This window comes from Schistocerca americana, chromosome 7 (assembly GCF_021461395.2).
Source record: "Schistocerca americana isolate TAMUIC-IGC-003095 chromosome 7, iqSchAmer2.1, whole genome shotgun sequence".
Taxonomy (NCBI): Eukaryota; Metazoa; Arthropoda; class Insecta; order Orthoptera; family Acrididae; genus Schistocerca; species Schistocerca americana.
The window spans coordinates 277,526,255-277,552,024 of record NC_060125.1 but is presented as its reverse complement, the minus strand read 5'-3'; the positions used below and the strand labels follow the sequence as shown (position 1 = coordinate 277,552,024).

The 25,770-nt window shown below is 42.1% G+C and overlaps 1 protein-coding gene across 1 annotated transcript in view; it reads left to right on the top strand.

The window, feature by feature from the left end:
* The first annotated feature begins 7,035 nt into the window (after window positions 1-7,035).
* Window positions 7,036-25,770, top strand: part of LOC124622872 (glucose dehydrogenase [FAD, quinone]-like) — a 187,596-nt gene continuing 168,861 nt past the window's right edge. Inside the window, exon 1 of the mRNA XM_047148666.1 lies at window positions 7,036-7,175. Coding sequence (XP_047004622.1) covers window positions 7,036-7,175 — 140 coding nt within the window. The remainder of the gene's footprint in view (window positions 7,176-25,770) is intronic.

Below are 25,770 nucleotides of genomic sequence, written 5' to 3'. Positions count from 1 at the left end.
ACTACCGTTAGGCCTGACGCTATAGGAATTATTGATCACGCATGGATGCCACTCACCAGGTAGCGCCTTAGCATGGAGCCAGTGACCGTTAATCTTGGAACACAGGAATTTCATGTTCTTTTAGTAGTTTTTTACTTGCTATTTTGTTAATTCAATATGGAGTCGTCAATTAAGCAAACTGTATGTCGTCTGGTTACCTACCAACATTAGAACCAGAGACATTGAAGCGAAACCTTCGTCACTGCTGACATTCGTAAAGCAAAACAGAGTACAGTAATGAGACCGGAAATGACACTTACAGATCTACTTGTTTCAGTTTCCAATAGACGCATTTTCTAGACATGAGCCGAAGTGAATTAAAGTAACAATGGATGAAGAGGCCGGCCGGAGTGGCCGAGCGCTTCTAGGCGCTACAATCTGGAGCCGCGCGACAACTACGGTCGTAGGTTCGAATCCTGCCTCGGGCATGGATATGTGTGATGTCCTTAGGTTAGTTAAGTTTAAGTAGTTCTAAGTTCTAGGGGACTGATGACCTCAGCAGTTAAGTCCCATAGTGCTCGGAGCCATTTGAACCATTTGGATGAAGAGATACACCAGTTCATACCCACCACAATGTCCATTTATATTCGTTCTTCACTCGGATCTTCGACCCTTTCTTCTTTTTTTCCAACGGTACAGTTACTTGTGGACTCTCAAAATAATGTACGGACCCTTGAAGACGAGACGATCGATTAGATAGTTGTTTGTGACTTTAATTTAGTCATATTATAAGTGTAACATACATTTAATAACAAATTTTATTGCCGTACTACACGTGCTACTATTTAAGAAAATAGTCGTCCATAGAATACGAATCAGAGAAAAGAGATGATTTACAAATATTAAAAGTTCGCTTTTCCAAGCGTCAGACACTTTATCTCATCAAAGATGTTTTCTATTGCAAATGGAACTCATTTTGAGTTTTAGTAATGACTCATGAAGATCCTTTTTTCCTGTAGTTGTTGTACTGTGGACATTACTAACTTCTCGAATTATAATGGATTATTAACGACAAATTTCACTTGCAAGTATGTACATTGTAAGTGTGATTTTAGGACGCGTATGTCTCTGACGAAGAGTCTTCAAGATGACTGTATATGAAAACAATATATTATTCTCACAGTTGTATTTTTCTGTATGATGTGTTATCCCAAATATTCAAGCAATAAGATAACAATGCACTGAAATATCTGCAATATGATGTTATTTTTCTCTTAACTATCAGCTACAAGAAGAGCAAATGTTGCTGAACATAGATATTTGAGGTTCTCCGCTCAAATATTCGTCAATATGTGCACCTAAAGTTTAGGATCATTTGACCCTAGGCACTGACTCCTGTTAATGTGCTACATTAAGGGTTTTGTCATTCTAAGTGTTGCACATAAGCGAGTGTACTGTGTGTCTCTCAAATTAAGTGAGAACACGTTTGCAAAGAAGCACTTCTAAATTGCATGAAAAACATTATTAGTAGTTACTAACGCTATCCTGTACGTCGTTAAACGTTTTCCTTTCCTGAACGTATGGAAGCAGACGATTACAAAACTACCACAATTTTTTCCGCCAATTGTTACGTGGACGCCAGGAATGAACACATTTGCAAAAGGTAACGAAAAGTATCGACAGAAGTGCTGGCAACAAGATCAATGAACTGAAGATATAGTTTGGACAGAACTTAAGGCAAGCGCATATTATACTCAAAAGAATCTTTTACAGCTAGTTCTAACACAAACTTTGTGATAAAATTACTTTAGTTTTTGTATGGCTATTGTATTAGTAATATGGTGTCCTCTTCCCCTTTGTTTGCCGTGTAAAAGGTGGCTACGTTATGTTTCGGAGGTAACGGACTTTTGTTAAGCGATGACCCTAGTAATTATTATCAAATCGTTAGTTGTGTCTTATTGTCAGTTTCCTTTTACAGTTCATACCTAAAATTGTAAAGCAGACGGTGTGACTTTCGCTGTGTTGCTAATTAACTATTACGTTCTTGTTTAATGTGAACACAAGCATTTAAAACAGGAGCATCCATGGAGCAGAGAAATGCTTAATGCGCTGAAAGAAAATTATTTGCAGTTAACAGTTTACGTCTGTTGCTGTAGTTTCCTCTAAAATTATAGTCACATTGTAGGATACAGTATAAAAGAAAGGTATGAAAAGATCATTGAGGTCCTGTTGTAAAAACTAAGTAGCCTCTTTTTTTATTTTTGTGTAAATTTAGCAAATAAATCTCCTCAGTTCTCCAAAAATAACTGGCAAATCATTTGTTTGTTCTTCTCTCCACCGTATAATATTCTATTCTAAATCACTTACATAATGAAAAAAAAAGAAAGAAAGAACGCTGAAAGACATTTACCTCTCACTCCTTTAGCAACACTTGCAAAAAACAGTCACACACTGCCATCAAACAATCCCTCTAGTACACAATGTTTAAGTATTATCAACACACAAAACAAACTTATTCACTTTCCTTGCAAGTTATCTTACAGGGTTCAGTAAGCTCCACCTCACTTAATTATCCTACTATTTCATTTTCTAGTTTATTCATTTAAAGAAAGTGTACTATATCTGTCTAATTATTTTCATTACTTCATTTTCAGTGGTATGGCATATACAGTTCACTCTATGCAAATGTTCATCACTATAAAACACACAAATGTTAGAAGCAGCCCGTTACTGAAACTAAATAATAATATTCTGCATCTAAGTTCCTTCTTCAGCTTTACAGTGGTATGCGTCTCTTTCTGTTTTATGGAAAGACATCTGCCCATTCTCTTTGCTATTCAGTTTTACCTTTCCTTATCAAATACACAAATTTATTCCATTTTTTGCTAACTAATCCATTCCCAATACAATTTCCACACTCATGTTAGAAACAACTAACGCTGATTGCACAATCCACACAACTTAATCGAAAATTCCATCAGTGCTTCCTTCTTTGTCTTAATTTTGTTTCGTCCTTCTCCCATTATTCAAAGGACTCCTTTGCTTGCAATTCGCAATCTGTTCTGGAAAAAATCTACTACCCCAGAAAAAGTTTTCAATTGTTTTCTCATATATCGAGGTGAGGGCTTTTCAATGGCTGTCACCTTCCTATGGTTCCTCCTATGGCTTAGTTCCTATTAATAATTCAGTTCCATATAAAATTATTCTTTCTAGAATCTTCATCCCAAGTACTTGGTCCAGAGCTCATGGAAACTCTGAGACTGGCACGTCTAAGCCAAAAGTCAGCACGCTAAACTTATAATTTTACTCTTCAAATAAAAAGGCAGCATATTTTCTGGATTCAGCAATTAATGACGTCTACCTGTAATCTGCAGTAATGTCCATAGTACTGAAGTACCTCACCCCAGAAAATGTTGCTAATAGCTCCTCAGTATTCCGTGGTCGATCTCCTTCTACTTCAAAATGTTGATTTAAGTTCCCCACATGTAACACCAATTGAATATCACTATTTGCTTTCCTGACTGGTGTAATAAAGCGGTTGTCTGACCTCAACAATCCCCACGTCAACGTTTTATCGATTCCTGCTAGTACTTGTTGTGTAATGCCCAAATGTATAGAACACGGAATTTTGTAAAACATTTTGTGCTGTTTTCATTACCTTTCATTTTTAAACTTTCATTTGTATTCTGCGACAAATCCAGGCCATTCCAAAAACCTGCTGCTTTTGTTTTAACGCTTTTATTAATTACTGTCACTGTACTGGTTTTAACTTTCCACTTTCCTCAAGCTTTGTTGACCATTTTTCACTGCAGTTACATCATTTACAGCCAGTTCCTCTGTCTTGTTAACTAAATCGCCAACGGCCTTGCCGCAGTGGTAACACAGGTTCCCGTCAGACAACCGAAAGTTAAGCGCTGTCGGGCTGGGCTAGCACTTGGATGGGTGACCATCCGGTCTGCCGAGTGCTGTTGCCAAGTGGGGTGCACTCAACCCTTGTGAGGCTAACCGAGGAGCTACTTGATTGAGAAGTAGCGGCTCTGGTCTTGTAAACTGATATACGGCTGGGAGAGCGGTGTGCTGATCATATGCCCCTCCATATCCGCATCCAGTGACGCCTGTGTTCTGAGGACGACACGGCGGCCGGTCGGTATCGTTGCACCTTCCAAGGCCTGTTCGGACGGAGTTTAGTTTAGTTTTATTTAGTAAATTATTATGCTGGCCAGGTGCTGCTACAGTCACCTGCCATACATCCTTCTCTGAAATCTTCTCCTCCAACGCTATTCATCATACAAAATTTTTACTTCCTCTCTATTTCTCTTATAAGATAAACTTATTTTCTAATCCCAATAAAGAAATTGACTTTTTCTCGAACCAAGTTCATTCCCAGAAAAATTTCCACTCCAAATCCCACTACTACATACACTGTTTGATGGAAGTCTATTCGCTCAATACAACATTTAATTACATGACGTTTTGAAGTTTTCCACGTCGGTTGTTTTTCATAACTGTTCAGTTTATTATACCTTGCACGATTAGCCAATTTCAGCTTTACGGGCCATTTTCAAGTAGAGTGGCTGTCGATATGTTGCATAATTAACCTGTCTGAAAGCGAGCACATAATGTGAAAGCGTCAGAGAGCTTACTGCGTGCAGTAATACTCGTATTTTCATCTTTACATCTAATGCCACGTTATAGTACACTATATGTACTCGTATTCGTTGTTGAACAGCAACTGTGACTTCTATCGACGTGTTCAACAACGAAAGCAAGCACATATAGTGCAACTGCACGCATCACCTATGCCGTACACACATTGCTTCATAATAGTACACACACTACACGTACTATCAGCTGATGTCAGGACCATTCTATACACCACAGCCCCATTTGCTAGCCTGAAAAACTGAATCAGCATTCCTCTATAATGAGTGAGATGTTGAGTTCATAAAAAAAAAAAAAAAAAATGTTGTGTGACTAGGGTCTCCAGTCGGGTAGACCGTTCGCAGGGCGCGAGTCTTTCGATTCGACGCCACTTCGGCGACTTGCGCGTCGATGGGGATGAAATGATGATGGTTAGGGCAACACAACACCCAGTCCCTGAGCGGAGAAAATCTCCGATCCAGTCGGGAATCTAACCCGAGTCCTTAGGGTTGACATTCTCCTTAGGGTTGACATTCTGTCGCGCTGAGCACTCAGCAAGTTGAGTTCATAAAGAGGATAAAGTGTTAGTATTAAGCACTGCATAGATTTGCAAGTAAGTTTTTCCAGAAAAGGATAGAAAACGGAAAAAGTATAGTGTGAAAGTGTGATGTGGAATATTAGAAGTCTTATTATCCTTATTATTACTTGTGTTACGTTTTGTGCCTTAAGTACATAGAATATCTGGGCTTTTAGCTGCCTTTTTAAATGAGTATGTTTTAACAATTTCTTTAATCTCCTTTGCTAATTTATTGTAGAGTTTTAGTCCTTGGTAGAAAATGCTGTTTTGAGTTTTATGTTCATACTTTCTTGGTGAATGTAAGTTCAGTATAGGCCTTGTTCCATGGTCATGGACAGAGCTGTTTGGGTATTAATTAGAAATGTAATTTTTGATGCGCACGACTGTTTGGTAAATGTCTTGTCGATGGACTATGACATAGCTGCTAAACATGACTTCAGTGACATAACAATGAGCTTGCTTTGCTTAAAACAAGGCGGGGGGGGGGGGGGGGGGGAGGGGAGCGTGAGTGCAACTTTGGCAGGTTCTGTCACGGATGTAAAAGCACCACAGTATAGCACATCATCTATACAAATCAAAGTCGAAAGGTCGAAGAAGTGTATAGAGGTTCTGCGACCTTTCAACTTTTCTTCGTACAGATTTTCCATCTGAGTTCTTGATATTCCTACAGCTGTTTCTCTTTCCTCCAAAGGTCACTTTAATTTTTCTATGTGTGGAATACACGACTCTAGAGCCATGCATTTCACCTTTGCCATTCCTGCGTATCCATTTTTCACTTACTATCAGTTTCATTCTTGTACTCCCTATTCACTTTCACCTTCGTTTACTGCATTTTTATATTTTCTTCTTTTATAAATACAAATCATATATAAATTAATTCCTGCTATGTGATCTTAAACTGGAAACCTTGATTTCACAGAAGAAATTATAAAGGAAAACACAGTTAATATTAAATTTATTGGGATTCATCTATTAAAATCCAACTAAATAGGAAACACATAATGTTTTCAAAATCCGCAAGTGAGCTCATATTTCCTCTTTGTTTTTTTTTTTTTAAACCAGACAATTAGAGTAAGTTATCCATTGTCTTATTTCAGCCAAAGTCAGTCAAGGTAGGAGGGGTGTGGTTGGCAGCAAAAGTTCTTCGGAAAAGGCTGTATTTGAATCAGTTTGTGACACAATATTTGTAGACCATCATTATGTCATTGAACAATAGCTGATAGACAAAAAACTGCAAGGTGTTGAAATATTTGTAGCGGCTTAATTTAACGCAATGTTTAGGTCAGAATTCTTTGCCTGTAGATCGCTGTCAATACATAAGTTAACTAATCTGTATATTTAAAAAATTGTGTAACTAACTCGTTTGAATCTTTGTTTTAATGACATAATCCGAAAAAAATTCGAGATTCTTCCCTCACCGGATATCTGAAATTGTTTCTCTGCTGCCTTCGCCATTCAATTGGACAATGACTGCGAAGGGAAGAGACTGTAGACTTGTTATATAAATCCCGACAGTAGCCTATGTAGTGACGGCCGAACAGGCGCTCGAACCCTGTGCCTCGAGACTAAGCGCCCAGTATCACGCACAAGGCTCCTCTTCGTTCGATGAGAAACAGAGGAACAAGTTTCTTTAGTGCTGCGCTGTTCTTCTGGCATAGAGGCACTGAGCGCCCTGAACATGGAACGGTGAATGACTAGTTGTACTCCGTCAGAACAGCTCTGTCTGGCGAGTCTTATCTTACGAAGTGGCGCCAGAAAGCGAAAAATGCAGCGCGCTTCGTAGTTGGTGAGAACGCCACCGAATGGCTCCTCCTGATAGCGCTTATCAGCGGTCCGGTATGACGAGGGCTCAGTTTTGTAAGGAGGCAGAGCACGCCGCACAGAGCGAGCGCACTTGGTCCGCTCCGTGCGATAACCTCACCGACACAGCGGGCGACCTGAATACACAATCGTCCGCCATCCTGAAGACGATACTCAGGTACGCGATCTAACAGCATCGCTGCCGTATCTACGAACGCTTCTTCGTTCATTGGTCCCTCTTTTATTTTTAATTAAATTTCCCTACAAACTTGTGAGCCTACTTTTAAGCACAACTGTGTATTGCATTTCTCAGACTAAGTGGATACAATGTGGTGTGGATTTCCTCGGTGACCCCAAATTCTCTAAAACAAAAATGAGCAAGATGTAATTCAATATATGAGACTGTTTTCTCCTCGCCACAAATATACTTTTGTTCTCAATCACATTTCAATCTGATACAATCAACAAGTTATACGTATGGTTCACTTCATGCTTAATTGACAGGAAGCGATCTGTTATCGTAAATAGTTGATCTGATTTTCATCACAAATGTTCTTCTGACAGGGGACAAATTGTTGGTGGTGTTTCCCAGAGTTCGATATTGCGACATCTCCTGTTCTTGCTATACGTGGTATGAAGGCTGTCCAGTTTATGGTTGGCCACCCCAAATATTTTTTTGTGCAAAAGCAAAATAAAAAATGTATCAAGCAAATGTTGTTTAGTTGTCAAGGGTAACATTAACAAGACTGACTGCCTTTTCTTAACTTTGATCGTTAAGAAGCATTGCAACAAGTGGGCGAGTTACGTTATCACTAGCACCTGCGCAGTGTGCAGTACAGGAAAGTCAAAGCCAGTATTGTGTTACGTTTTTAACAACATCATAAGTACTAGAATGTTACATTGTGATAAGTTTATGAACAATTCATGACGAGAAGAATTGTATTACGTAATAAATAATACACTTATCACCCAGAACATTATGGGAATCTACCTAATAACCGGCATGATCACCTTTGGCACGGATAACAGCGGCCACGTTTCGTGGCATGGAAGAAGTGAGGCCTTGGTAGTTCGCTGGAGGGAAAAAAATGCTCAAATGTGTGTGAAATCTTATGGAACTTGACTGTTAAGGTCATCAGTCCCTAAGCTTACACACTACTTAACCTAAATTATCCTAAGGACAAACACACACACCCATGCCCGAGGGAGGACTCGAAACCCCCGCCGGGGTCAGCCACACAGTCCATGACTGCAGCCCCTAAGACCGCTCGGCTAATCCCGCGCGGCCGCTGGAAGGAGTCGGCACTACATCTGCACACGAAAGTCTACTGATTCCCGTAAATTCTGGGAAGGGGAACGATGAGTTTGACGCCACGTTCAATCACATCCCGGGAGTGTTCGATCAGGTTCTGATATGGCGATTGTTCGATCAGGTTCTGATTTGGCGAGTTGGGGGGGGGGGAGGGGGGGGGTCAGCACATCAATTGGAAGCCGCCACTGTGTTCCTCTAACCAGTCCATCACACTTCTGTCCTTGTGGCATGGCGCATTATCTTGCTTAAAAATGCCAGTGCCGTCGGGAAACATGATCGTTATGAAGTGGTTCACGTGCTCTGGAATCAGCGTACGATACTCCTTGGCCGTCATGGTGCCTTGCTGGACCCGGGAATAGTTGTTCCCTAGTGATCAATTGAACCGCCGCCAGCCTGATTCCGTTCCGCAGTACAGGTATCAAAGAGCTGTTCCTATGGAAGATGGATTCGCGCTCTCCTATCGGCATGATATCGGTATTCATCAGACCACGCAACGCTCTGCCACTGCGCTAACATTCAGTGCCAATGGTCACGTCCTAATTTTTGTACTAGTTACCGATGCCATCGTGTTAACATTGGCACATGCATGCGGCGTCGGCTGCGGAAGCACATCATGAGGAGTGTTCGGAGCACTGTGTGTTCGGACACACTTGTACTCTGCCCAGCATTAAAGTCCGATGTTAGTTCCGCCACAGTTGGCCGCTTGTCCTGTTTTACCAGTCTGCTCAGCCTACGACGACCTACATCTGTAGTGAGAGGTGGCCGCTGAACATCACGACGTCTGAACGTGTGTTCACCTTGGTTTCGCTACGTCATGAAGACACTCACTACAGTAATCCTCGACCGTAGCGGTCGCGCGGTTCCAGACTGAAGCGCCTAGAATCACTCGGCCACATCGGCCGACTGTGGCAAGCCTCCAGCCCATTATAATCTGCCACCGGTCAAACCCAGATAGATGGCCCGCCTTCCCCATTCCACAAACAGCACTCTCGCTAATACGACATGCACCGTGCATGTGTCTGACTAGCTATCATTCCTCGCCAGGTGACTACACTATCGTTTGGACGGGTCTATATTGATGGTAGGTCGGTGTTCATAATGTTCTAGGGGATCAGTGTATTAACGAACAAAAAGGCTGATCAGTATATTAAAGAAAAAAAAGGCTATCAGGCTGGTTAATATGCCCCTGATAGCTAAAAACACTTGCTACATACATTTTTTTCTGTTTCTGAACAAAAAGTAATTTGGAATGGTCGAAGAGACACTCTAGACACCCTATATGCAGGGTATTTGAAGAAAAAAAGGCTCCAATATTTACAGGGGATGTAAAAAATGGCTCAAATGGCTCTGAGCACTATAGGACTTAACTTCTGAGGTCATCAGTCCCCTAGAACTTAGAACTACTTAAACCTAACTAACCTAAGGACATCACACACATCCATGCCCGAGGTAGGATTCGAACCTGCGACCGTATCGGTCGCGCGGTTCCAGACTGTAGCGCCTAGAACCGCTCGGCCACCCCGGCCGGCTACAGGGGATGTAGTAAGCAACAAAGGGAGAAAAAATGTTCCTACAAACATTGGTCATAGATCTCATATCTTCAGAGTTATGGTCTAGTAATACTACAGTGACTGATCCCATGTCTCTGCCCTACTTTCCACAACTGCCGCCTATTGCAATTCATCCTTGGATCCTACGTTTCATGGAATCACGCATTCGTTAGAAGACCCCTAGCTGTTGCCGGATCGCGTCACAAGTACGTACACGCGTTTTCGCAGTGTATCCACATCATTTATTGGAACATCATACACCAAGGACTTCACATGTCCCCAAAGGCAAGACTCCACGAGGTTAAGCTCAGGGGAACGGGCAGGCCGAGGTATTGACCCTCCCCGACTAATCAGTCGCTCTTGAATGAGTCGTGTCACGTGTCGCCTCACCCGAAGTTGAATTGGGCCGATGCCTCACCATGTATGACCAAGTTTTCAGTCGTTCATATACATTCTCCAGCAACACATGTCATTCGTTCCGAAGAAAGTAACGATGACTAGCACCTTCAATGTGTCGTGTAGTACGTAGGGACCCAGCAATCTTTCACCGTGGACGCTTGTCCAAACGTTGATACTAAATATGTGTTTGTGTCGTCTGTCTGTAAGTGCGTGCGAGTTGGCATCGGCCTATTAGTGCGTACTATGGTAATTTACGATACCGTCTCTCGCCAAGCCCGCTTCACCAGTGAACAACTTAAAAAAACCTTCCCAGTGAACTGCATATCATCAGCGCACATCTGGAGAAACATCTGGCAGGCCGGTCGTGTGGCAGCAGAGCTAGTACTCGCTCCAGACGTTGGAGACAGAGCAACTGTTCAAGGTGGACCGTCCAGTCGACAGATCTGCCAATACCTTCCGCTGTAGCTATTCTTCGGACACTGGTTCCAGGGTTGTCCTCCACATGTTCTGATATCCGTTGCTCCATATCAGGTCTCCCATGATTCCGTGTTAGTGGTGCAAAGGATCCTCTCTCTGAAAGTCGCTGGAACAATAAGCTTAACATCTTTACAGACGGTGTACCGCGTCGAGGATATTTGGCAACGTATGGGTTACATGTCCATAGGCTGCTTTCATTTGCTTACCCGTAGCAGAAGACTGTGTCTGCCATCTCCTGTGTTGAGTAGTAGGTCTCCACAGCGAGCTGTACGTCCGGTGACGGACCCGGAGGAAATTACGATAATGTACTGCTGTGCCACAACAAACAGTGCTCCATATGAACACCATGGGTGCTCCAGGTGCAAATGACGTTAACCGACCGATACACAACGCAATTTAGTATTCTGTGGAATAGGTACGTGTTCCTGTGTTTGGTGCTTGCTTGGCACCAACACAAACACGTTTTGTTGCACTAACGTCTAGCATGTATGCTGTTTCCTCATTTATCTCGTGCCAAACTGATCGTTGTGCAAGATATGCTCCTCGTAGACACGTAAGACATGACTCCGAAGATATGAGATTTACGACCAATGTTTATAGGCACATTCTTTCTTCCCTAGTTGCATACTAATTCCTCTGTAAATATTGGAACCTTTTTTCGGACACCCTGTATAGTGCTCTAAGGCGAAGACACGAGTACCATAATCAATAGAGGGACGACAACACAAGCAACAATAAATTAACTTTTCAGAAAAATTATTCACTGCTTCTCTGCAGATTTATTATCTTTAGAAAGAAAAGACCAAAATCCGTTCCTTAAAGTGCCTTTAGCACAGGAGATATCATCAACAACAACAGAGCAATGAGTTACGGAAATGTGTACAACTGAAAATTCAAAATTACTGGATGTCCGCATTGATTAGTACTTGAAATAGAAATCACATATCGAAGATGGTTTTAAACTCTTGTGTTCATCATTTTCTCCAAGCGTAACCGCTATTTTTTTGTGATGAAAGCATCAGAAAGTTACCTTACTTTACATAATCCCTTTACTGATTTACATATGGAGTACTTCTCTCGTACAGTTCGACATGTAGACGCGAAGACTTCATTGTATGAAAACATCCTGTAGTGACAATGACTGGTGCTAATTCTGGAGCCTCATGTAGAGAAATGTTGGAAAAACTAAGCATATGAGCAACAACCTCACAATATACTCTCTGATGAAGTTTGCTGTGAAAAATCAGGAGCAATCTGAGAATAACTGTAGCGTAACACTAGAAGGAAACAGCCTCTCTCTTTCACGGAATAGGAGCGCATTACAAAGTCTTAAAAATATTTAACCACTTCCCTTTACAGGTGCTGGCAGGTAAGGAAAACAATTTCAAAAAGAAAATGAAATCATTTCGGCATCACAGCACTTTCTACACCACAGACAAACTCTTGGGCAGATAATATCTTCTTTTTTTTTTTGTATTTTCCGTCGTTCCTGAGTTGCTTTTATGTTCTTGGAAATGTGGTTCGCCTAAAGCATTTAATTATATTAGACGAACCAAATCTCCAAAAAGAAGATGATATCCATATGCGGTTAAGATACCTTTATTATATTTTATTACAGACTGAAATTAAAGTAAAAATCCAATTACGGCGTGATCAAAACGTAAGACTCTGTAAACGTTGAGAATATATCTGTAATACCAAATCGTATTTATCGTACCATAACGAGTTATGACAGATATGACTCACGACTTATGCAAAACAAATTAACTAACTTCCATATTGTATGTTAGGTGCCAGAACTATTCGCTAACAGTGTTATTAAATAATTGCCTGACAAACCTGGCACTGCCTTCGAATCCGTTTTGCCTATTTTCTACTGTAAACGGAAACGAAAACGAGCTGTCTCTGCAGCTTAAAAGATGCAAAATTTCATTTCAATGTATTCGTGAAAACACCTTTGAAATTATGAAAACGACGTACAAAGAAATGTGCATAATGTACAGTCGTGGACAAAACGAGCGAGACCCCTCGCCTTTTCGTTATGCTGATCAGCACAGCTTTAAAGTCTGCTACACAGCATAACAGGCAAGGTGACCAAGTGCTACCAACGTACTATGCACAGGTGTGAAATTGAAAAACCATCCGAAATTTGTCAGATTGTTTTCAATCATGTGTAAGACTATATTAATGCTGATTAGTGCGTTAACCACAACACCTAAATATAAGATGTAAATGAAAGAAGAAACATTAATTAGTATGGACTGTACTAATAAAAGTGAATTTCAGCTTATCGAGATAACATAACTGTTTTAGTAAGGCAAAGTGCCCCAGATGGTTACGAACTAGCAAAATATTATGCGCATTCGGCCGCGAAACCTTCTCTGTCAAGGTTCAGACCTGTCATACTGGATTACCGCTGTTGACCTACCATGAAAGTGTGCAAATTCAGTAATGCGTGAAGATTCATAACGGAAGTCAGTTAAAAATCATTCATTACCACACTTAAGTCAACTCAATTATTGACTGAAGCGGAAAAAATAGGCAGTAACAAGTATGAAATTCTACAACAGTTTCATATCGACACCCACAGGGCGCCGGTACAGAATAAAGGTAGCAATAAAACCTATTGGGGGCGAGAGAATTTCTTAAAATTCCTTTTCTGATAGTCTATCTGCCTCCATCGAGATTAGAAGCGAAAACAAACCAGACCTCCCTTGCAGTAGCAAACACCTTTCACTATGCTACCAGACAACCCAGGCAAACAGCTCTCTATTACTACACCAGGCATGAATAAGCCGCCAATTTCGCAATGAAAATATCAAAATGATCTGCAATTTCTGTTGCATAGAGCTTTCTGGACTCAAAAACATGAATTGTCTACCTTTATGTCACCGCTTATGTGACAATCCTTCGGGATGTTTATCGAAATAAGAAAATACTGTTATCAGCGAGTAAATTTAGTAGGATAATTCTGCACCATCCCAGGAAATAAACGCGACGTAGCTGCCAAACGTATTCTACAATGTTTCGAATTCTCCATTAGACGTGCCCCAGCCAGAAAACGTTCATTAACCGAAGTGTTCCTTAAGGTAGCTAGCAATGGGAATGCTCGCACATCTAAAACGCGGTGGCATTAATAGTGGGATCTGAATTACCACGTGTACAGGCAAATGGATTTTATTTGCATTCCTGTAAACGTGATTTAGATCGAAAGCGTAGCTACGATTAATATACTGATGTATCGACTGCAACTCGGACATTTCGAATAAAGAGTGGGGGAAATTCTTACGGGGCCCTCATCTTCAGTAACTGTGGTAGCTATTTCCGTTGTTAGGATTTCGTCACGTAAATCCGTAAAAATGGAACCGTACTAGTCTCACTTTCTTGACCGTCTATCTGTCTACCCAACCCTTAAAAATTTTTTACCTCGGGTACGAGTGGACATAATAAGCGGAAATGTATCGCACTTCCTGAGGTATACGGTCCCTTGGTGGTGTAAAAAAGTGAGCTATGTCAACGAAATCTAAAGATACGGCCGTTTATGTAAAGAAAATTTATGCGAAAGGTCAAAAAATGGCTCTAAGAACTATGCCACCATACTGCTTACGTCATCAGTCTCCTAGACCTAGAACTACTGAAACCTACCTAACCTAACACACATCCATGCCCGGGGAAGGATTCGAACTGACGGCGCAAGGAGCCGCGCGGTCCAAGATATGACGACGTTGAGCGTCGGCTAACCCGCGCCGGCAAGCTGTTAATATCATCTGGTGTTACTAAAAAGTTATTCACTTCTGGTGAATGATTGTCTGCGCAGTTCATTTAAGATAGAATAACTAAAATATATTTGATGTTACGGAAGAGGAAGGACGCCTAATTCATTTCCCCTTGTCTTTATTCATGATAGATTCGCAATCTGAGCATTCGTACTATCCATAACCACATTTTAAATCCAAGTCATAGTCACAGATATGTGAATACAACGCATCGGCTTATACTTGAGGTATTTCGTTTCCCACGAAGTGGTGGCAGACGATGCTGTGGCGTCTTCGAAGCACGAGTTTCTCCGGTGCTAGCTATCTCAGCACATCAGCTGAGCGAACTTGCATAGTATGTTGGTAGCACTTCGACACCTTGCCTGTTACACTGTGTAGCGGACTTTAAAACTGTGCAGATCAGCATAATGAAAAGGCGAGGGGTCGCGCTCGTTTTGTCCACGACTGTACAAATATGTAACTACAGTATCCAAATTCTCTGTAATGTTTATATAGCTCAGAACTTGATTACAAACAATATTTGTAGTTACATGTCCAGAAGCTGCAACCCGATTTTCTAAACGTCTTTATTGTAAAGCCTCCTCATAGCTCTATAGGCGGCTAATTTTTCGCCTACAGCCGTTTACACTTCGCAGTTTAAAGGCGTTAAAAGAGCTGCCAGGTGTTAGGGATTTCCTTAGGTTGATTCGAGTATACGGGAGTCTCAGTAGTAAAGAATAAATGTATTAAAACTTTATACATGACGCGACATTTTTTTCAAGCTCGTCAGTGTTTATGACGTCATATGTCTTGAACTATTTGTCGTACAATGACATATTTGCGTAGGTACATTCATAGGCATATGTGGATACTGTCTGTTAAATGTGTTGGGAATAGAGTTAGTAGCAAAAAGCTAATCTGTCCTTAACTATGATAGGCAGGTGGTTTTCACCCCCAAAGCAATCGTTGCCCCACAGTAAAGGATATGTGTTCCTAGTTTGCTTGAAATCGTTCCAGGGGTTAGGAAGAGATATGGAACACACACACACACACACACACACACACACAGACACACACACACACACACACACACGCACACACACACACACACACATACACACATAAAAATATACATACACATATTTTGGAATATGGTACCATTAAAGTAACTCGAATCTGTTGATCCTTTCTCATGGTTCAAATGGCTCTGAGCACTATGGAACTAAACAGCTGAGGTCATCAGTCCCCTAGAACTTAGAACTACTTAAACCTAACCAACCTAAGGACATCACACATACCCATGCCCGAAGCAGGATTCGAACCTGCGACCGTAGCAGTCGCGCGGTTCCGGACTGAAGCGCCTAGAACCGCTCGGCCACCGCGGCCGGCGATCCTTTCTGAACTGTATTCTCTCATGCTGTTGCAGCATTCTGTGATCCACGTCTGTAGTGTTCTGTAATGTCTGAAATGAAAATAAAAAACTAACGCCGTCCAAACAGGCCTTAAAAGGCGCAACGGTACCGACCGCCCACCGTGTCATCCTTGAACCCACAGGCGTCACTGGATGCTGATATGGAGGGCATGTGGTCAGCACACCGCACTCGCGGTCGTATGTCAGTTTAAGAGACCGGATCTGCTACTTATTAATCAAGTAGCTCCTCAGTTTTCCTCCCAAGAGCTGATTGCACACCGCTTGCCAACAGCGCTCGGCAGATGGTCGCCCATCCAAGTGCTGGCCCAGCCCGATAGCGCTTAACTTGGGTGATCTGACGGGAACCGATGTTACCACTGCGGCAAGGCCGTTGGCCTGAAATGAAAATAGACTCATGTTAAAGGATGGTGAATTTGAAATTCCAGTTTGAATATTCTCGTTCAGGTTATCTAAAGTTTCACTCCAGGCGAATGCCACTCCAGTCCATCTCCAGTGAATTAGATATCGGCAACGCCTAAAATATTAGTGCCTCTCCCTCTTGAATTCTTGTTTCTCGAGTGTAATGCTGCGTTGTGGTTTTTCTGTTGTCCGTGTAATTGCAAGTGAAAGGAAAGAAGAATGGCCACCACATCCAACGATATTAGCAGCCTCATCCAGTGAACGTATCACTTTCAGCGGTGTCATGTACATTTATGCCATGACACAATGTGTAGAGAGGTTTAGGATTTTGAACTGTTTACGAAAACAGCAATTCATTCGAAGTTGTCGTATGTTTAATGATGCTACTCTTTCAATTTTCTACAGTTAAAAAGTGTGCAGCTGAACTTAATTGTGGATAACTTCTCTTGGAGATAACAGTAACGAAGAACCTCGCAAAGCTTGCAACCAAAGTCGAAAACACCCGGAAAGTATTCAACATGATGCTCCTAAATCAAAGCTTATAGGCCTACGGTGCAGCCGATGGCATAGGCATACCTGAATTAAGACTGCCGTACACTATACATGAAGAACCAACCACCAGACAACCTGCAAACTGGGAACGGTATATGTTGTATCCTTAACAGTCTCATATACAGAGAAAAGTGTTTCTGAGCTACTTTTTAACCTTATCAAGGATAATCCAGCTCATGGTTTGCGCTCGCCGGTTTGTTGGTGCGAACGAGATAAGGAGTGGATTTATAACTTGCTGAAAACACAACGTCAACAAAAGCAATCTGTAGAAACCAGTAGTCCTGTAGCAAAATGTGACAAAGTCGATTTCATTAACCATAAAGGTAGTGACCAGTGTTTTCTCTCCTTGATGCAATAATTTATCAATATCCGTATGATTTGTAGAAGTTTATTTTACTTTATGAACTTCTATGTGCTACCAGTTTCGGAATTACATTGGTGCCATCTTCAGGTCCCACTCGTAATAGTCGTAAAATCGCTATATACGGAAGGAGGCATATAACTGGATCCGTGAATCAATCGTCCTGCAACAGCTCTTGGTGGCCAGGCGACACAGACTGAGCAGTCTGTTAGTTTAAGTAGTGTGTAAGTCTAGAGACCGAAGACCTCTGCAGTTTGGTCCCTTAAGAACTCACACAGATTTGAACATTTGAACATAAATTTTAGGACCTTGATCAACGAATTAAAAGTTGCGAATGTATTCACTTTTTTCATCAGATTTGCCGTCTTCCGACTTCCGCTTATTCACACACCTAAAGAAGTTCGTGGGTGGTTCAAAATGTTTCAAATGGCTCTAAGCGCTATGGGACAATGCCTGAGGTCATCAGTCCCCTAGACTAAGAACTACTTAAACCTAAATAACCTAAGGACATCACACACATCCATGCCCGAGGCAGGATTCGAACCTGCGACCGTAGCAGCAGCGCGGTTCCGGACTGAAGTGCCTAGAATCGCTCGGAAACAGCGGCCGGCTTCCCGCGTGGAAACTGTTATGAGTCCACTGAAGACCCCATGGGAATCGTTAATGTGTTTTTGGTAAAAGATACAGAATAGCAGCTCACAGATGAAATGTATTTACTCAGAAACATTTTACAAAGAATACTGACATAAAATTGAACTATATCAATGTGTATATAGTATTAAAAAGTCGTCTTTCTATGCCAGGTTGATAATTATTCTCTTTCTTCATGCATACTATGTCCCACCACGTCTTCTCCCCATTGTGAACAAACGCTGGCTGCTATTATTTCTTAAACAACCGGAATTAGAATAGTGTGATCGCGATCTGTTATCACGCCTATGACATTACTAAATTTAACGAGCGCGTTCTTCGTTCCAATACAGATGATTGATACATAGGTACCGTCGAAGAGACAGAATACTGCAATACCCTTTCAACTGTTATTTAACGCCTACGTATGAAGAAACGTGGCCCATTGCGTTATGAAGTGGAAAGAGGAATGGCCACAGATAAGGAGCGTATCAGCCACAACTAGATACGTGGAATACGCCAAGAGGTTTGCAGATAAGATTCTGAACCACGTGTACCTGCTAAGATAAATGATGCTTCATTCACACGTAGTCTCAGCACCAGTACGGTAAACAGTTTCAGTGAAAGCTCTTTTCCGTTTATCACTTTCAAGAGGTGGATCAAGTTTACGACCGTTCCTAACTCCAGCTTCTGTAAAAGGTACGGTAGTAATATAAAATGGATACTGCGGCAGATCGTCACTCATTAGCTCACTTATTCTGATAAGTGCCCGGAAATCAACCAGTATGACGTCTAATAGATATATCAATACAGAAGTTAATAACGCAGACCCAATGAGAAGTCTGAGATATTGTTCCTACCTATTAGACTATTATCGCAAAACAGCTCTAAACACTTGGTCAAGTGGTTCAAATGGCTCTGAGCACTATGGGACGTATCATCTGTGGGCATCAGTCCCCTAGAATTTAGAACTGCTTAAACTTAACTAACCTAAGGACATCACCCACATCCACGCCCGAGGCAGGATTCGAACCTGCGACCGTAGCAGCTGCGCGGTTCCAGACTGAAGCGCCTAGAACCGCTCGGCCACAATAGCCGGCTTAAACACTTGTCCTTTGCCATAAAATATGCAGCATATGTTGACTAAATGGCTGCATAACCATATAATTTAGTTAGTAGTGATTAAGACAGTAACAGATATAAAAATTTCCGCTCTTCTTCTCTTTATATCACCATGTACACTACTGGCCATAAATTGCTACACCACCAAGATGACGTGCTACAAACGCGAAATTTAACCGACAGAAAGAAGATGCTGTGATTTGCTAATTATTAGCTTTTCAGAGCATTCACACCAGGTTGGCGCCGGTGGCGACACCTACAACGTGCTGACATGCGGAAAGTTTCCAACCGAATTCTCATACACAAACAGCAGTTGACCGGCATTTCCTGGTGAAACGTTGTTATGATGCCTCGTGTAAGGAGGAAAAATACGTACCATCACGTTTCCGACTTCGGATTGTAGCCTATCGCGATTGCGGTTTATCGAATCGCGACATTGCTGCTCGCTTTGGTCGGGATCCAGTAACTGTTAGCAGAATATGGAATCGGTGGGTTCAGCAGGGTAATACGGAACGCCGTGCTGGATCCCAACGGCCTCGTATCACTAGCAGTCGAGATTACAGGCATCTTATCCGCATGGCTGTAACGGATCGTGCAGCCACTTCTCGATCCCTGAGTCAACAGATGGGGACGTTTGCAAGACACCAACCATCTGCACGAACAGTTCGACGACGTTTGCAGCAGAATGGACTATAAGCTCGGAGACCATGGCTGCGGTTACCCTTGACGCTGCAACACTGACAGGAGCGCCTGCGATGGTGTACTCAACGACGACCCTGGGTGCACGAATGGCAAAACGTCATTTTTCGGATTAATCCAGGTTCTGTTTACAGCAGCATGATGGTCACATCCGTGGTTGGCGACATCGCGGTGAACTCACATTGGAAGCGTGTATTCGTCATCGCCATACTGGCGTATCACCCGGCGTGATGGTATGGGGTGCCATTGGTTGAAAGTCTCGGTCACCTCTTGTTCTCATTGACGGCACTTCGAACAGTGGACGTTACATTTCAGATGTGTTACGACCCGTCGCTCTACCCTTCATTCGATCCCTGCGAAACTCAACATTTCAGCAGGATAATGCACTACCGCATGTTGCAGGTCCTGTACGGGCCTTTCTGGACTCAATGCCCAGGCTGTCATGGCCGTTATTACGGCCAGAGGTGGTTGTTCTGGGTACTGATTTCTCAGGATCTATGCACCCAAATTGCGTGAAAATATAATCACATGTCAGTTCTAGTATAATATATTTGTCCAATTAATACCCTTTTATCATCTGCATTTCTTCTTGGTGAGCCCGGTAGTGTAATATCATTGGAAAATTAGAACAAGCAGTTTATACAGCTCGAAACACTAAGAAGATTACGGATAACACGGGCCTTATAATCAAGACCAAAGCCGCTTCTACAGCCTATAGCGCTCGAATCGAAAGTATCCGGTTCGAATACTGGTTGTTGTTGTTGTTGTTGTTGTGGTCTTCAGTCCTGAGACTGGTTAGATGCAGCTCTCCATGCTACTCTACCCTGTGCAAGCTTCTTTACCTCCCAGTACCTACTGCAACATACATCCTTCAGAATCTGTTTAGTGTATTCATCTCTTGGTCTCCCTCTACGATTTTTACCCTCCACGCTGCCCTCCAATACTAAATTGGTGATCCCTTGATGCCTGAGAACATGTCCTACCAACCGATCCCTTCTTCTAGTCAAGTTGTGCCACAAACTCCTCTTATCCCCAATTCTCTTCAATACTTCCTCATTTGTTATGTATTCTACCCATCTAATATTCAGCATTCTTCTGTGGCCCCACATTTCGAAAGCTTCTATTCTCTTCTTGTCTAAGCTATTTATCGTCCATGTTTCACTTCCATACATGGCTACACTTCATACAAATACTTTCAGAAACGACTTCCTGACACTTAAATCTATACTCGATGTTAACAAATTTCTCTTCTTCAGAAACGCTTTCCTTGCCATTGCCAGTCTACATTTTACATCCTCTCTACTTCGACCATCATCAGTTATTTTGCTCCCCAAATTTTGTCATTTGGAGATAATGAGTGGAGCCGTGGATGCTAGAAGCTGGAGTGCCAAGTGGAGAAATCGGGATATTTCCGACATAGTCTCCTTTACTACTTCAAGTGTCTTTTTCCTAATCTAATTCCCTCAGTATCACCCGACTTAATTCGACTACGTTCCATTATCCTCGTTTTCCTTTTGTTGGTGTTCAACTTATATCCTCCTTTCAAGACACTGTCCATCCCGTTCAGCTGCTCTTCCAAGTCCTTTGCTGTCTCTGACAGAGTTACAATGTCATCAGCGAACCTCAAATTTTTTATTTCTTCTCCATGGATTTTAATACCTATCCCGAATTTTTCTTTTGTTTCCTTTACTGCTTGCTCAACATACAGATTGAACAACTTCTTGGAGAGGCTAGAACCCTGTTTCGCTCCCTTCGCAACCACTGCGTCCCTTTCATGTCCCTCGACTCTTATAACTGCCATCTGGTTTCTGTACAAATTGCAAATACCCTTTCGCTCCCTGTATTTTACCCCTGCCACCTTCAGAATTTGAAAGAGAGTATTCCAGTCAACATTGTCAAAAGCTTTCTCCAAGTCCACAAATGCTAGAAACGTAGGTTTGCCTTTCCTTAATCTATCTTCTATGATAAGTCGTAGGATCAGTATTGCCTCACGTGTTCCAATATTTCTACGGAATCCAAACTGATCTTCCCCGTGGTCGGCTTCTGCCAGTTTTCCCATTCGTCTGTAAAGAATTCGTTTTACTATTTTCCAGCCGTGAATTATTAAACTGATAGTTCGGTAATTTTCACATGTGTCAACATCTGCTTTCTTTAGGATTGAAATTTTTATATTCTCCCGAATACTGGTAGTGGAGGAAATCTTCACCTCTAGTTTTCTGAAGGCAGGAAAGGTGATTGCGTTAACTCCCTGACCACTGGATATTGAGTTAATGTCCCGGACTGAATTCAGAACGTCACTGCAAACGTCTCATAATGTGAGGACATACGACACTGTTGATGGTGATCCGAGCGTCGGAGTGGTGTTATTGAGAGAAATGTGTGCCGGGAACGGTTTTCTCCTTCTCCCCCCAGTTTCATCGTCGTCAGTGATACAAACACACCACTACATTTCACACACACTTCAGAAATCACCAGTAATAAACGCAAACATATTGGACATACCTGTTCTCAAAGGAAAAGGTGCGCAAAATGGGCGAAGACTCCGATTTGAATAAATGTGCGAAGATATTCCGATTTTAGCGACTGAACCTCCAGGAGATATCACAGCCATCAATGACGAAAAATAGCGAAAATTTAGTTATAACAATCCTGTATATCACTAAATACGGAGTGTTTCAAAAAGAATTGCCTGATTCTGGACGGTAATAAGACCCGTCTGGACCTAAAAATATTCGTCGTTGGTATCCGCAATTTGAAGATACAAAGTGCTTGTGCAAAGGTGAGAGTCCAGGTCGGCCTCGCACGTCTGATGACGTGGTGGAAAGAATTGGGCACACGTTTGAGCGGAGTCCCCGAATATCTACTCACAGCACAGAGAACTGGGAATGCCTCATACGACTGTCTGCGTCGTTTGGTCGATAAACCATAGAAACTGCACTTAGCGCAAGCTCTTCGGGTTTTTGATAAAGGAAACTGGATTGCTTCAGCAACTCTCTGCTGGGGAACATGGAAGAAAATACTTATTTACAACGGTTAATTTTCAGTGACGAAGCAACATTTTATGTTAGCGGTAAAGTAAACTGATATAACGTGCGCATATAGTGACTCCACAACCCTCAAGATATTACTGAGAACGAGAGAGAATCAACTAAAGTGAACGCCTTTTGTTCCACTTCCCGCGAAAAAGAGAAAACACTGTGACTGGAATGAGCTATCTTCATATGTTGAAGAATTGACTTTTTCCACAACTTCAGGAGTCCAGTGACTTCATTTCCAAAACAATGGAACTCCACAACTTCAGGAGGAGTCCAATGACTTAATTTCCAAAACAATGGAACTCCATCTTACTGGTACTACAACGTACGTCAGTCCCTCAATGACCCTCTGCCTCAACGCTGGATAGGGCGCACGGAAGACACTGCCCTGCATTTTTGGCCTCCAAGATCGCCACACATGACTCTACGCAATTTTTTTCTTGTAGGGATATGTGAAGGAAAGGGCGTTCATCTTCCCTTTAGTTTGTGACGTAGAAGAAGTAATTTCCATAAAAGCAGATATACTGTGAAAAGTTTATGGCGAACTTAGCTATCGTCTAAATGCTCGTGCTGCTGTAATAGCATAGCACTTGTAAGAGCGTAGCTAATACTTTAACATTTTGTATTTTGCGGCTTATCTCGTGTTTGTAGTTGTTTTTATCAATAAATATGGAGTTTTGAAATCAGCTCACTCTTTTTGTAACATTCAGTATACTAACCAAAGTAACTGACGCGGAGAACTACGAGGAGAATCACACAAACAGCATCGATGTAAATGACCTCACGCCGCACTAAGCCGTTAGACAGGTAACGGGAAACTGATTTTTGTTGAACCTGTTCTGTAGTTGCACGGCTGTTCCGGGAAAATCCACTTCCTCCGCTAAGAGTTTACCGCCAAATAGGCCGCCTAGTCTAGAGAGCCAACTTGCTGCGCGTGTTGCTCGCTCCTCTCATTCTATTTGAAACATTCAGTATACTAACCAGAGTAACCCACGCTGGGAACTACTGGTAGAATCACACAAACAGCATCGATGTAAATGACCTCACGCCGCACTAAGCCGCTAGACAGGTAACGGGAAACTGATTTTTGTGGAACCTGTACTGTAGTTGCAGGGCCGTTCCGGGAAAATCCACTTCCTCCGCTAAGAGTTTACCGCCATACTATAACAAGCCGCCTAGTCTAGAGAGCCAACTTGCTGCACGTTGTTGCTGGCTCCTGGCAGAAGGTCTTTCTAGGGCAGCTCCGTCGGCTCGCCACGTGAGCCGCTGGCGGAAGGGTGGGGTCGACAGACGGGGTGGGGCTGGACTGCTAGATCTAGTTTAGGCGCCGAAACAAGAGAGAACCGCAGCCGCGAGGGATGCGCCTCGAAATGGAGAAAAAGTTGCCCGGCGCGCGGTGTTGGGTGTCGCTCCGGCGCGCCTCGCCATGCTGTGTTTCTCCTTGTCCTCCTTCCCGCTTCTTTCGGCGCGTTCTTTTTGCTGCGCTCCGGAAACTTAAGCCTAAACTTGTGCCCGGCAGCGGTATCATGTAACGACAGCCGGGAGAAGCACTGCTCTTGTTTGTTATTTTCTGATACCCTAATTATCTGTGAGAAGCGTACACTTCGCAATTTTCTGTCGATGCAGGTTTCGTGAGCTCCCTTTTACGCTCGTAGTTAATCAGCGCGTGGGTGATCGACTTTCCCGGGAAGAACGAAGACGTTCTGTGTGAGTTACCTATTGATACTTTGTACTCCGTCGTGCATAAATTTTCTACTTTATTTCACACGTCTTATTTTCTGTCTCTTGCGACATTTGGAGGTGTTCTAAGGTTTGTAAGAATTTTTAAGGTAGTGTATGTCTATACATCTTTGACAAGGGAATTTGTATGACGTTTTTGATAACCCGAAGAAAAACTAAAATCCGTGAATTGGTATCAATTCAACCAACATATCGCACTGTGTAAGGGTTTTACGTTACTATAGAGGATGATTCAGTTGCCTCTGCGGATTCGTTTAAGCAACCTGTACTACATCTGTATCAAGAACAGTATCCAGATAGGCGACAGCAACGTAAAAGGTATAAGAGATCAGAGGGTGCCAAATTGTCTTAGGCACCCGTGCCGAACCCTGAGACAATGAGGTTATAGCAGTTAGATTGTAGGTATTTAAAAGTATTTTCGGGTTCGTGGGTTTTATTTCTACGAGGGTTTTACTGTGGAGAAATACACTGTTTAAAGTGGGTTGTTTAGTTTTGTTTCTTGCGGTTAGGTGTTCGTGTTTATCACACAGTGGGGTAATAGAGAACATAGTATTTCAGGCCTGGTGTATTTGGTTATTTAAGGGTACGTAGTTAACAAGGGTTTTGAGACGAAGACCTTATCAGTTCTTGGAGATAGATTGTCACATAATTGTGTAGTTCATGTACAGTTGCAATGGGTCTGTGATTAGCCTCTACCAGATTGGCTTCACATTTACCTTTAGGTTCTTACATCACGTTTATGCCTTTGGCATACTTTAAACATCAATGAACATTTTTAGTTGGATCATGTCTGATATTTGGGACCAGTTGTCAAATTTATACCGTTGTACATTGTATTGATTTAATGGTTTGGTTTAAAAGAAGCGAAACTGTCTTTCTAAATGTCCATTGTGTTTACATATGATGACAGTCATCTGTTTTGTGACTGTGATTCGGGTTTATTCCGTGTTTATGTTTCATACTCTTATATATTTCTGGACTAGAGAAAAAAAAAGAGGTTTTGACATATGTGCTCTATTGGTACTGCGTGAAATATTACCTTAATGTTGCTTTAACTAATACATTAGAATAACACAATTTAATTTGTTCGTTGTTTTATAGTTGTCTAGTTTTCATATATTGGCATTTGTAATTGTTCTTTGGTAAACAGGGTCTGAGGATGGCGGTAATGTGTCGCCGACATTAGTCGTGTGCTAGAATAAAGACATTCTCAAAATACAGCTGTGTTGGTACATTTTGTTATTTATATTAGCTGGAGTTCCTTATCCCTGTAATAAGATGGGCATCCATAAATTGATACTAGTTCCATG